The following is a 15,355-nucleotide window of genomic DNA, read 5'->3' on the forward strand; positions in this document are numbered from 1 at the left end:
TTCATCTATCATCTATATATATATATATATGTATGTCATCGATCAATCACATCTTTCACTTATCTCTATTAATCGTTTATTTTCACAGGTGGCTTTCAATAATCAATGACTGGTCGACACTCTCTACCCGTCGACGTAATCAGTCAATCGATTACAGTCTAACTTCCAAGATTACACCACAAACTTTTTATTTATAAGGAAAACACATCGGCTCACCCTCGTGTACATGATATTAATGTTTTAAAGGTCAAACTTCCTTGCTTACATGTAAATGCATAATTTATCATATATCAATCATATTATTTTATCTATGCAAGTCAATATCATGTATGAAATAGAATAATTTATAAAATATAGAAAAATCTATACACTATTATTTTCCTCAAAAAATCATAACTATCAATTTACTGGGTAAATTTTCTATATAAACCAACTAAAATACTCATAAATATGATATCTATCACATACCAAAAGTTGTGCGGTGAAAATTCACTAAAAATAGAGATATTACATTTTTATCACTTTTAGGAAAGAAAAATATACCAAACTCAAAATTATCAAAAACAGAAGCAGAGTATAAGTCATTTACATTGATAGGAATAATTTTCATAACAGGAGTGAAGGAAGAAAAAAACCCTTTTCTCCTCTCCTCTCCTCTCTTTTTCCCCCTTCTCCTTCCTTCCCCGCAAGGCAACAAAATGAGGAAGGGATGTCTTGGTGTTAAGTGATATTTTTATTTAAATATATTAATAACTCTTTTTAGTGCCTACGTCATGGCGCCCAAGTCCCAGCGCTGCTGCACTGCATGTCAAGCCCATAATTATTGTAAAACAAAGCCTTCCACGCTGTGGCAATATTTCCTGATGCAACAGCGCTGCATGCAGAATTTTTATATTTTTAAAATAAATATCATTTTATAAAATTCAAGGTTATTAAATTAATAATTAGATATCCTAACATCAAATGTTAGCATATTCAAATGATTTTTAAGGGGTTGTTTGTACTTTATTTTATGCGAGATTTAGATTAAATCTTGTCAAATGAAATTTTTTAGACACATAAATTCCATTGCTGGTTAAATTTGGATTTGAATGAGTTAATATGATTTAGTAAATCCTGCTAGCTTCAAATTTATAGTATTTGCGCTCATCTTTTGCCACCTACACCATCTTTCTCCTCTTGTCACTAGTCTCTCCTTCCTTCTTCCTCCTCTCATCATGAGGGCCTTCCCCACTATAGCCATCATCCTTCACTCTCCATTATAGTCTTCAAACTTTCTCATATCATTATGTTACTCTTTCTCCTTTCACCAATGAGATCGCTAAGAGATAACTCATTAGCCTCTTTCGCTCATGGGAAGCTCGTGGCGTTAAACTTTTCTTCTCCTCTTCCCCTACTGTCGTTGGAAATTGTGGTTAATTTGATTTGTCTTCACCTTTTTTTATCACTATGCAATGGTATTCTTACTCAAGCGCCCATGATACTCTTGATCTACCTCGATTAGCTCATCAAAAACTTCATGGTAACACCTCTCAATACATTGATCCATTTTTTAATAGGATCAAGAAGTATTTGGGTGTGGAATTTCTATGACCACAATGACCATTGTGACAACTAATCCATGTAAACAAAAAAAACAATGTATGTTCGCTTTATTTTTTCCATGATGTTAGTGAAATGTATTCATTGCCCTATAAAACATTGGGTAAAAATGATTTTTCTCATTCTTGCAAAAAACCAATTAAGATGTGTTTGTTAAAGAGGAAGAGGTAGTGAAACAATTTCATGAGTGATTGCTTTAGCTGCGTTAAACCCTTTTGTGATTTATCAAAGTAACAAGCTTTCAACTTTACAAATTGTATCTCTGTGCTCTTTTAATAAGAATATTGTTGTTGCTTCAATGAGCAATTCATAAAAGGTGTTTATCCCGGAATGGACTAAAATGGTCCATCAACTCTTTGTGAGGGAACAAAATGCTCCTCAACTCTTTTGAGGGACCAATTTGGACTCTCAACTCCTTAAAACGGGACATATTTAGTTATCACGTTAACTTTTAATGTGAAATTTGGATTTACCGACCATGGGGGTATAATCTGAAAGAAAAGATGCAGAACCTTTTCATTATACAAAGCAGTAAATCATTTGAACTTTCCAGTAGCGTCGAAACCCCAACTAGGGGGTGTAAATGGGTTTTCGAATTGGGTTCAGGTTTAACCTGAAATTGACCCGAGTCCAAACAGGTTGACCCTAACCCGACCAAGTTTTGCAAACGAGTCAAGAATTCCAACCCAGACCCGACCAGTCGGGTTAACCCGGACCCCAAGAACAAGCCCCTGCTCTCTCCCTGGGTCGGAAGCAAATAGAAGTATGAAGCCCACCCGCTCCTTCGCTTCTATTTGAAGACCCAATCTCCCTCTCTCCGGTCCGACTTCAGTCGAACCAACCCAACTCACTGATCGGTCTCTCTCTCGCATACAGCCCCATTTGATGCCCACCCCCTTCTCCGCTCTGTTCGCATGCCACAACCGGGTATGTCGAGTGTCGACTGACGAACCGAACCCACCTCCCTCAAGCCACAATCTCACGAAGAAGCCATGCTCCATCCCCCTCAAGCCACGATATCAGCTCTAGCCAAAGCCCATCCCCTTCTCCGCTCCATTCACACCTCATCCGAATTCGGTTCAATTTCGGGTTTTTGGGTCAACTCCAACCCGATTCGGTTTTAAAAATGGGCCAGGATATTGAACCCGAAACCGACCCATTTGTTAAACAGGTTGTGACCCGAACCCAAAATTTTTTGGGTTGGGTTTCGGGTTGGATCAAATATTAACGACCCTAACACCAGCCGCATATGATTCCTATGTCTCGCAGCGTAGCGAGCATCAACAACAGCTTCTAACCAGCGTCCCGTAGTGCATGTCCAACGCAATTCGACCCTAGCATCCTGCACACTTGTCAACAAACACTCCCACAACCCTAGCGAGCGTCCGAAGCCCTAGCAAGTCATCGATCAAGCACTGAGCATCCATCGTGTCGAACACCAAGTCCCACAATTTAGAGAGCTTCATTCAATCGGGATCATCGATTGCGACACTTTCGTTAACTTCTCAGGTGCGACACATAGTCGTCTTGCAGTTACCATTATACCATTTCATAACTTTGTTGGGTTTTGACGCTCTATTTGGATTGTTTACATGTTGAAATGATTAGAAATCATGAAATTAACGAGATGAATTTGATTATTCCTTTTCACTGCAGAAATTTTGCCATGGATTCATCATTATTCACCGCACCTACCTCGTCCACTACTCCAGAGCAAAAGTCGCACAGTCAAATATTATGGAACAGAGAGGGAGAGGTATAATTTTTTTTTAAACTTGATTTTGCATATTTGATTTTTTTTTCTTCGCATTTATAACTTTCAAAAATTTTACAATAGGAATAAATCCTAGAAAAGATATAACAACTGAGTGGCTTGAAGATTCAAATTTCTCACAGTTATTTGGTGGTTTAACCAAAGAGAATGATATTAACAGTAATGTAGAGATAGAGATGGGTGATGCTAATGACAATAGTGTCGATAGTGATGGTGTTAATAATGACGACGATGTTCAGGTTTGGCTTGAGTGTGAAAAAACTTTAACTTAAAGGAAAACAAATCATTCAAAATATTGAAGAAAATCCTACTAAAATTTTTAAAGGGAGTAAGTGTGATAGTAATTGTGTGAACTCAGGTGATGACACTAGTCTACATGATAGAGATGAAGATGAAACTTGAAAATGGCTAGCTTTCAATCCAATGACAGATTCCTCTCCTAACCATTTTGAAATTGGCATGCTATTTAGTAGTAAGGAGTTTAAAGCAGCAGCTGAAAATTGGTCAATTTTGATGGACAAAATAGTTAAATTTATAAGGAATGATAAAAGAAGATATAAGGTCATCTGCATGTAGCCTAATTGCCCTTTTGGTATATATATCTCAACGCATGGAGGTAGTAATTCTTGGAAGATTAAATCTTTATAGGATCATACATGCCAATGGAATTGCCATAGCAAGACTTTGACATCAACAATTATTGCGAAGAGGTTGGTGAATAAAATCAAACTCAATTCTTAAATGAGGTGCAGTGTGTTTAGAAAAGTAGTGATGGATGACTTGAAATTGCATTTATTAAAACCCCAAGCCAAAAAGGCACTAACATATCAGTTCATCTACATGAAGGAGAAAGATCAATTTAATAAAATTTGGGACTATTTTCTTAAAGTATCAGGGAGTAATCCATAATCTACTATTTCTATGCTTACTACTAAAGACAGATTTTTGTGGCAGAAAAAGATTAAGCAACTTTATGTTTGTTTTGACGCATGCAAGAAAGGCTTTCTGTCAGGATGTAGGCCAATAGTTGGTGTTGATGGTTGTTCTCTAAAAGGGCAACAAGAAGGTCAGTTGTTAACAGCTGTAGGGATTAATGGTTACAATAGCACATTTCCTATTACATGGGCAGTAGTTGAGAAAAAGAGTAAAAGCAGTTGAGAATTATTTCTGAGTTTGTTAGGCAAAGATCTACATATTTTGGATAATCAACAGCACCATACGTTCATTTCAGATAAGCAGAAAGTAATAATACCTGCTTTTGAGAATATTTTATCTAATGTCACCAATAGATTCTCTGTCAGGCCTTTGAATCAAAATTTCAAATTTGCAGGCTTCACTAGCATGACTTCGAAGAATGCATTATGGCAGCAGCAAGAGCAAGCACTCTTAACCAGTTCACTTTCAAAATGATAGAGTTCAAGATATTAAATGTAACAGCATATAAATGATTAAGTGAGAAACCTCCAACTAAATGGTCCAGGTCTCATTTTAGTTTTATACCTAAATGTGACACTATGCTCAATAATATTTATAAATATTTTAACTCATTCATTCTTGATGCAAGAGAATTGCCTATTGTGTCAATGATTGAAAATATCATAGCTATGATTATGACAAGAATGTTGGAGAACAAGGAGAAGGCTTTAAATTGGAATGAAAAGTTATACCCTAGAATTAAGGAAATTGGGAAAAACATGCATGAAGCAGGTTATTGCATTGTTTACAAACCCGATGATAACAACTACTAGATAAGTACCATGCATGGAGATCAATATAAGGTTAACTTGAACTTAAAATCATGTTCTTGTCGGAAGTGGGAGTTAAATGGAGTACTATGTGAACACTCCAGTGCTGCAATTCATATGATAATGGGCGATTGTGAGGACTTTGTTCATCCTTACACACGGTAGAAACTTATATGAGAAGTTATACGTGTAACATAAAACCTTTGAATGGTGTTAATGAGTGTTCAATGAGTAACAGGATATCACCATTGCCACCAAGGCATAATAAAGCAAAGAGGGGTAGGCCAACGAAGATGCAAAGAAGAATTATCGATAAATAAGCATCACAATCACTTCCAAAAAGGTTAGGGAGAGTCAATGTGAAGCTTCGAACCGTAAATATAGACAAAGTGGACACAACATCATAACATGTGATAAGAGAACACATACTAAGGATGGACAAAGAGAAGTTCAGGAAGTTGATCAACCATTGATTGAGATGGTAAGTCATATAATACCATCAATTTTAATAACATTAATAATGATTTGCATTTTAAAATGTTGTTTTCTTGGAGTGTCAACCACAGACTGAATCTACTTTCGAAATTCTTACTCAAAGATCTTCCAATACAAAAAATTTAGTATGTTGATTTTAATTTTTCTCTTCATAATTGATTTTTTTGTTTTGCTATGTGAATCTAATCAAATCTCTATATTTTTTTGTGGTTCACACCTCCAAAAGAAAAAAAAAATCATTGGATGAAGCTTTTGAATGTAATCAAGAAAATAAAGGGTTTTAAATTTCGTTGTTTGCTCTGATAGCACTTATTGATTATAATTTATAATGTTTAATCCCTTTGTTAATTTTTTACGGATTGATGGTTCGGTAATAAAGAGCTTTGGAGCATAGGATTAATACAAATTTTGTCATTAGTTCAACTATATGCCTTTTTGCTTTCAACAATGGGAGAAGGAGAAGCCTTTCCTGATGGGAATTTAACTATTCCATTGTTAATAGTATATGCTTCTTTAAATATATTTTTTCTTTGGTTTTGTGGTTTGTGATTTTTTTTTTTCATTTGAATACTTCTTTAATCTACAATGTCTGTAATGAAAAATTGGATTAATCTATTAAAGCATTGAGAGAATTTATAATTACCAAAAGTTTTCTTTTTTTCAATTCTAGGTAATTATCTTTGCTTAGCTACTTCAAAATTAGAAACTTCTGCATTGAATTATGCAGGTTGAATGTTTTTTTTCATGGCTCTTTCTGGATGAACAAGCAAAATCCTGATTAACAAGAGCAGCTATGAGTGGCACTTGTAGCCACATTTGGATTAGACCATTGAATTTGAGCCATAGAGCATCGTTGATTTATTAAATGTTTAATAAAAATTTTGAAATTAAAACTAAAATTATTAATAACTTTTTTAATTAAAAAATGCTTAATAAAAGTTTTTTTTAATTACTATTACTTGAAAATATATATTTAATAAATAATTTAATTAAAAAAATGACCAAATACCCCTTGATTTAACATCATTAACTCTAAATTTGATATTAGGAGCAAAAAGATCTTTTTTTAAGGAGTTGAGGGACCAATTGGTCCCTCAAAAGAGTTTGGAACCATTTTAATCCCTCACAAAGAGTTGATGAACCATTTTGGTCCTTTTCTCCATGTTTATCCCAACTAGTGATTTTTGTGTAACTCTCTCCCAGACCTCTTTTAATCTCCCATCACTTATTTAGAATTTTACATTCAAAAGATACTTTTGTAAGACTTTAGAATTGCTAGTTATGCCCAACAATTATGTTTTGACTTCATTTGTAAGATGACATATTTATATATGAATAAGTCAAATTACATTGCTAGTATGGAGATTTAGTGGAGCTCAAAAAGGTTAGACATATTAAAATCAATAAGCAAACTCAAATGAAAAAACATATCACATAATATTTCAAATGTATTAAGAATGGTCCCGTCCATAGCTCTAAGCCATTAAGCATTAACGATGAATATGAATTTGCAAAGAGTTTTGAGTGATCGGGAGTCCATAAGTATAAATTCACAGTGATGTGTTTCCATTTATTTGTCCTTGAAACTTTTTTTTTTAACACTGAAAAACCTTGCTTTAGTTGTCCTTGAAATCGAAGTTGTGATAACCCACTTCAAGCTATGATAGACAAATTCATCAGAGTTGTGATAACCTGTTTCATGACATAATAGTGGAATTCAAGTTTGTCTATCAATTAATACAAGTGAGTGGGGTTGGGATGAAGCCCTCCATATCCCTAATTGGAGTAGACTTGTGATACGATTCTATATTAGTGAAATATACTCCCACATACACATAAGCTCCATCAGAGCACTTCAAGGCATGATAGTGACATTTAAGTTTCTCTATCAATTAATTAATAATAAGTGAGTGGGGCTAGGATGAAGCCCTACATATCCCTAATGCGAGTAGAAAGGGGTTTACCCTATAAAACGTAATGGCTTTCATGTCATTTGAACACCAGTCTATGTGTGTGGCTACTAAACAAGAGGGACCAACAAGTGACATGAGAGAGCTTACATGGAGTATTGAAGAGAGGGTCACGAGTAACACCCAATTGATATTACTTAGTTAACTATGATTATTCAATCACATGTAAACTATTAAAAGATAATGATATCATCTTAATAAATATCTTGAAAGTGATTCTTATGGATATTATAAGGCACAAGAGATGTATAATCATCACCAGGCCTAGCAACAAAAATAGTGGAAAGGACCTTTGACATATAGTAAGAAAAGGTTTTAATTAAGATAAATTATTATTTTTATTAGTTAGTCTAACTTGATCCTTAATTATACGCTCTGTCATTTCATTGGTTGCTATTATGGACATAATATATACTTTAACATGTCACAAATTGAGATGTAGAAAGATAAAAAATTTGGTGAGGTTAATAAAGAAAAAGAAGACCCCCTATATATATATATATATATATATAAACTAATTGGGTAGAGATTTCAAGAAGATACACCAAGTCATATGATTGCTATAAAAAATAAGGATGCATGTGCAATATATATATATACTCATATGATTTCTATAAAAAATGAGGATGCATGTATAACCATTAGATAAATAGACTTGTGCTTGTGAATATTATTACTTCCAATAAAATTTATTTAATCTCGAGTAATTTGATAGCATCAACACTTCAATTGATGACAAAAAACCATTTATTTGTCACCATTAACTAAGTTCTCCTTCAAATTTATTTCATATGTATATTTTCATGTATTATCAAACTTATATTCTTATGTTTTAGGTTGCATACCCATCACGGTTTAATTTTACATCAAATTATTTCTATAACCCTTTCTAGCATATATGCCATAATATGCTATATTTATGAGGCAGCGCCCAAGAGTTTACAAGATTTGGGAAGAATGTCATTCAGCTATAACTGATTTAAGAGGTTCTTTGTACAATAAAGTGGGTGTTATGCTCCTTCATATCATAAGCGTATAAGAAATGTTAGGAGTGGTGCAATTAATGCCAAGACAAATAAAAAACATTATTGTGCTTTTAGAATTGGAGTCTTTAATGTTATTTTGTTGTTATTTACTTAGTTATTTATTAAGGTACCTGAGAAGCTTACTAAGTAAAAAAAATTTCTTGTACATTGTATATTTGGATGGTTACTGAGGCTTCGTTTGGGACGGCTGCAGCTGTCGGTAAAGCAGGTTGTAAAGTTGTTGTACAAAAAGTCGAGTTTTGAAGTTGATGTATAGAAAGTAGTATATTTTGTTTGGGAAGTATAACTGTTGAGCTGCTGTGCTGCAGCTGTATGAGAATAAATTACGTTTATAACCTTATATATATTGTGATGAAAGAAATTGCTTAACTATCAATTTTTTTTAATTTATATGATAATAAACTAACAATTCTACATTAAAAATTGTATCCACTTAGTGGTGCAATTAATGCCAAGACAAATAAAAAAATTATTGTGCTTTTAGAATTGGAGTCTTTATTGTTATTTTGTTGTTATTTACTTAGTTATTTATTAAGGTACCTGAGAAGCTTGCTAAGTAAAAAAAAAAGTCTTGTGCATTGTATATTTGGATGGTTATCGAGATGCTGATTTGTATTATGTCCTGCTTTGAATTGGGTAATATGCTAACTATTTTGTACTTGGTTTTAACATTAATCACTACACTTATATATGCTTATCCCATCAACTTTCTCAATAATAACTACTTGTATTTTATTATTTTATCATGACTAGAGCTATTCAAGTCTTTAGGCCTGCCTAATGCTCGAGGCATTAGATGCCATCTTAAGTACTCACCAAAGCGAAATCAAGCACAAAAAAACTTCACCTATTTAATTATACAGAATAATTTTAGAGATTATAATACGATAATCATCACCATAAATATTAAAATCTAGCAAGCAAAAAAAATACATTTTTAAATACGGTGCCATTCTAAATATCAAAACCTTGCCAAAAGGAATGCCTATAATAAAGTGCTCACAAGGTCCAAAAATTATGTTTCAAGTTTAAATAAAGTAAACAAAAGTCTAAGTTGATAGCTTCCATAAAGTAAGCTTAATCTAATCTTCATTGCTATCTATTTCATCTTCTTTGAAACCCATGTTTTATTCCCCATCATTAGTTTCATAGTACTCCATAACATAATATGGTTATATATGCCTTAAAATAATAAAATATTTACAACATCAAGGTGAGGGCCCAATCCCCTAGCACCTTACACCAAAGCGCACACCTAAGCCATGCCTTAGCAATGGCACTTGCTTGGAAGGTATTTTGAAAAGCTAGAGTCTAGCTTTTATTTGCCCGAGTGCTTACACAAGAAACAACCTTGCCTTCGATAACACTAATCATAATTAACAGGATATCGTAAAAATTATATAAGATAGTTTTCACAAATTTTTAATATATATATTGATATTGAACTTGTATCTCATAGAATATCACAACAATTCTTCTTGTATGTATGTTCGTAAGAAATTTTTTAGTGATTTTCTTTTTTTGGTAGCTTAAAAACACATATTAGCATCTATATTATACATTTAAATCCTAAATTTTGAAAATGTCAATAAAAACATACCAAAATATAGATATATTTAACAAATGTCATACCAAATTACCTTCAAAATTTAATGGCTTCAACATTCACTAGATTCAAATCTACATAATTTACAAAATCCTACTTAACTAAAATCCTACATGTTAAGAAACCACAACTATTTAGTAATCATAAGCAAGCCTATTTGTACCAGGCAAGGAAAGTATTTGAAGTACAGGGTTTTACATTAAATCCCATAAAATAGTTTCTAGGGAGCATGCTAAATCCCATCGCTTTATAAATCTTAAATTCCGGTGATTTAGGAGATTTAATTTTTTTTTTTTCAAATCATGCTAGGTCTCAAATTTTGGGTATTTATAACTTAGTCTTCTCTTCATTGCTTTTCCTCGACTCATCACGCATTTCTTATTCCACCCATGTCTTTCCATTGAACCTACTTCCTTCTCCCTCATCTCGCCATTAAGTATGCTCGATTGGGATCTTCATTCTCTAGCCTTTGTTATAAACTTCCTACTCCCCTTATGTCATCATGATACTTCATACTCTTGCCAACGACATTGCTAAAATATGCACCATGAGCCGAATTTTTGGTCATAAGTAGCTTGTGGAAGTGAATTCACCTCTTCCCAAGTTGTAGTTGATAGGGTGGATTATAATTGTTATTGTTAGTTTTGTATAGAGTTAGATTGTGTTTATCAATCGCGCAGTAATGTTGTCTCAGACCTCAATACAATCGGTCAAGCTTGCCGAGGGGGTTGTAGGGGAGAAACACTTCAATTGCTTGAGATTAGGCATTGTATACTCGAGCGATGCGGTGTTGCAATCTTAGGTTGGAGACAGAGAGCAAAACATTGCAGCGTTGTCAGCTGTAATGCCATGGCGTTGCAGGGTGAACTCAAAGACAGAGTGGAGCACCACGAGGCTCCAAACCTCAATGCTATGGCGCTACAAGTCAAGCTGGGCATTTTTTTTTCTTGTTTTTCATGTTTTAACTAAAAGGGTTGCATCCCTTTGTGATGTAGAAGTGTGTCTCTTTATTAGTTATGTGTGTAGAACAATTTCTCCCAATTTTTTATTGTGGATTTCTTGGTGTGGTGTGGTCCGTGATTTTTTCCTATTTCCAATAATTATAAGATTGTTTTCACATTAGAAATATATTACTTCTTATATATTAGTATTGAATATGTACCAATAGAATATCCTCAGTTTTTATTGTATTAATGTTTGTTTTTTTTTGGGAATTTTTTTAATATACTTTAGCTTAATAATACATTCAGGTTCAAAAAATAAAACTTTTTAAATATACTATACATCTAAAAATTAAATCATGTAGCAAACATCCAAAATGATTGTTTAAAAAGGTTTATAAATGCCACGCCAAACAGCTTTCAAAATTTAACACCTAAAATCTAAAAGTGCAGGATTTCCTAAATCCAACTTAACTTGAATTATACTTCCTCCCAAACCTATGCCCCCACTGACATCAGCTAACAGATGCCAATGAACCAAACATCCCCTAAATATTCCTTCGCCTTCATAAAACGACAACGCTTGCCGAGCAATAGTTAAAAAAAAAAAATTCAAATAGACACTTACCGTGTGCGATTCAGGATCCAACGCCGCGCATCGCGCGAGAAAGAAATACGATCCGGGAGCATGGGATATGGCGGGCTGAATCCGACCAATGGGCTCCGCAACGGAACGAAACTCTAGGGTTCCGACGCAGGTGGAAGCAAGCAGTGGGGTAAACACCATGTGATTCCTCGGCGACACACAGACGACATCATAAATATTCGTGTCGATGCTCTTCATCAAACGACATCCCGCCCACCCAGATCCCAGCACCACCACGCGCGGCTTCTCCTTGCCCTGAACCGTCGGGCCCAATCCAGCAATGTTTCCGGCGACGGGGGAAGGTGACGGAGTCGCCGGAAAGGAAGCGGCGGCAGTGGAGAAGGATGGCGGCGGAGGGGAGAATGAGAATTTGTTGGAGGTACGAGAAAGCCGAGCTAGGGCCCGGAGCCAAGCCATAGAGGACGTAGCTCCTCTCTCTCTCTCTGGTCCCCAGTTTAAGCGGTGAAGTTCTCATTTCTCTCATTTTCCCATCTTGAGTGAAAAGAAGGGGTCTCTCGCTCTCTTGGAGAACGCCGCTCTAAACGTGGAAGATCGAAAGACCTTGATTTTGCATTTCAATGGATTCAGGTACGCTTCCGAAAACTTCTTCTCGATGATTTAGCATGTCTTTCAGAGACGATTGATTTGTTATTTTCGTCTCCGTTAAATCCTAACAGCCACATGCAAATCTTCCTTCAACACTATGTTGAATTGATCCATGCACTGAGCCGAAAGTATATGCAGCCCTCTAGTAATCACCTTGCTGAAATTTTTCTTTGCCAAGAATTGCTATAGTGTTGCATATGGTATACCAACTCCACCCTAAATCCTCTATGCAACAGCCTTCTACAGGCCGAACAAGACAGCAACAGAAATCTTCAGAAAATTCTGCACTAAATCACCCTTCATTACCATGCTTGCTTGCGATTTTCTTCATCTCCATGAGTACTAATAAATGGCATGCGAAAATCCTTCTCCACTACAACGCCCTTTTCTCTCTCCCGTGAAAATGCAAGCACATGAGATATTCACGGTATATAGAAAATTCTAGACAGTGGGCCCCAGCTTCTAACCATCCTCTTTCAAACCGCCTTTGCCAAGAGTTGTTTCCAAGAGTTGTATTAAAATGCTTCCTACAGATATCTCTAATAATTATTTTAATCCACATATTAAAACAGAAAACTATTAATTTTTAATTATTAACCAATACTTGAATATTTCCGGTTATTACATACAACTTGTAATATAGCTATTAAACATGCATAAATGCAATCATGTTCTTTTGTCTTTCTTTTTTCTCTTTTTAACATATACATAAACATTAAAATACAAATATAAATTTCAATTATATGTCTTTCAGTTACTAATTTCTTTTTTTTATTTCATTTATTATAGGAGCACAATCAAAATTTTGTGTCAATGAAGGTACACTCATTTTCTTTTCATTTTCCTTTTAACATGCACGAGTACATTACATCCCCAAACAGTATCATAAGGGTGAACTCTTGTATTTACTCACATATATCTTTTCCCTTTCAATATTTTTCATTTACGTGTTATAATTCTTTTCATTCAATTCATTTTCATAGCATATACTTATTAATTTATGTCATCATTTTCCATACACATACTGATGCAATGCTTGCTTACTATGTACCGACAGGACACCAGATGTGCTCTAACAAACCACATGTCCACTCCTACTTTTTCTATTTTCTGTTATTAATTTACAGCACAGCTTTTTCTTTTATACTCCACAAATAGTAATAGAGAAATATATAGATAATTACATATAGGATAGAAAAAGGATTCGGCTGTCTCATCTTGCATTTTTACACAAAGTAATAGAAAGGCTGAGAATACAGAGGTATTCTTCTTCCTCCCATATCTGCTCTCTGTTTTTGCCATTCCTTTTTCTGTTTTGGTCCAGGTTGCCGATCCTGCAGAAGGTGGAGCTATCACATACATTGTAAGCTTTAATTGCTTAGTCATACTCAATTTGATGCATTTCAAACAATTAAATATCAACAATTACATGTGCATAATATAATGTTAATTGAAATGAAACAAAAGAAACTGAAATTGCTATAAATAATATAATCACCAACTTCATTGCTTTCTTGTTGAATTCCTTTTCAATTTTTTATAATTTATAAATGGTCTCTTTAAGGCAGCACCTAAGATCATATATAATTACATAAATTTGCACTATTATTTTACAACTAATTTTTATTACTTTAAAATATTTTTTTTCATGAACATGTATGGAACCTTCTCTAAACTCCCCTTGTTATCTCTTGGTGGCTTTAGTAGTTTATCCCAACTCAACAATGTAAATCTCTCACTATTTCAAAATAATATCCAATTGCATCAATTATAGCTAATCAACTTCTAAAATTAAATGTCATCAAGATAATATTACATTACTTTGATATCATTAAAGATACTTTCAATGGGTCGGACATCATCTATATAATATTGAATGAATCTAATTTATCATATATTGATTAAAACTCTTAGTATACTGCAAATCTATAGAATTAATCAAAATTAATTACCTTGATTAAAGCTTTCTTTTTCGTTCTCTTTGAATCAAGACTCCCACCAATTTGATTCCTTCCTATGAAATAATTATATTTTTTTATTTAAATAAAATCAAAATTATGCATTTACTTATTGTCTAAATTTAAATTGAAAAAAATAAAATTTAAATTACTTACTGATTCCCCGTCGTCATAAATGGAGTCTCACTTTTTCTTCCTCACCAAGATTTCATTCTTTCCAAAATTTATTATCTTTCTCTCTTGATTTCCTTCTTTTATTTTTAATCAAGATCTTCTTAGATTAAAAACACAGAGAAATTTGCACATAAATGAAAATTTTGATGGACAAACCTCTCTTCTCCTTCTTCTTCCCAACGATCACTACCTTCTCGGTTCTTTCATTCATTTATTTTAACTGGATGGAGCGAAATGGACTTATCACACTTGAGGACTCGACTCTTCATTACTGAATTGCGTAAAATGTGTTTCCTTGCCAACTTACGCAATTCAGTCCCGCCAACTACTCCCACACTCGTGCACCTCTCGCTCTGCTCGCCCACGTTTGTTTATGGGTTCAATTCAGTTGAACTGAACCAACCAGTTCTTACAGTTTTAAAATATCATTCTGGCTCACTATTCAGAGACATCACTAACAATGAACTATCATTGAATCATCATTGAGATATTATCGATAACCATCAAATGACCACCCAGGCTAAGCATATGGTTATTGTAAGGGTGAAACTTTTGATCACCTTTCTAACTAGAGGAGGTGCAATATGGGCCATCCAATTCCCATGTGGATTTAATAGATTTAGGTAAAAATGTTAAAATTATATCTTCAAATATATTAATAGGTCATGATTAAAAATATTCTATTTAGAAAAAATAGAGATTGAATTCACACCTAATTCATAATTGTAAATTCTAACCATTATCTAAAGTGTGAGTTAGACATCCTCAGCGATCATCGATCTGCTTTTGAGT

The 15,355-nt window shown here is 34.0% G+C and overlaps 1 protein-coding gene across 1 annotated transcript in view; it reads right to left on the bottom strand.

The window, feature by feature from the left end:
- The window catches only part of LOC110102416 (internal alternative NAD(P)H-ubiquinone oxidoreductase A1, mitochondrial), a 40,993-nt gene extending 28,720 nt beyond the window's left edge, over window positions 1–12,273 (bottom strand). The window contains exon 1 of the mRNA XM_020830749.2: window positions 11,808–12,273. Within this exon, the coding sequence (XP_020686408.1) occupies window positions 11,808–12,242 (435 nt within the window). The 5' untranslated portion in view covers window positions 12,243–12,273. The remainder of the gene's footprint in view (window positions 1–11,807) is intronic.
- Window positions 12,274–15,355: the final 3,082 nt, after the last annotated feature.

This window comes from Dendrobium catenatum, unplaced genomic scaffold (assembly GCF_001605985.2).
Source record: "Dendrobium catenatum unplaced genomic scaffold, ASM160598v2 fragScaff_scaffold_1374, whole genome shotgun sequence".
Classification (NCBI taxonomy): Eukaryota; Viridiplantae; Streptophyta; class Magnoliopsida; order Asparagales; family Orchidaceae; genus Dendrobium; species Dendrobium catenatum.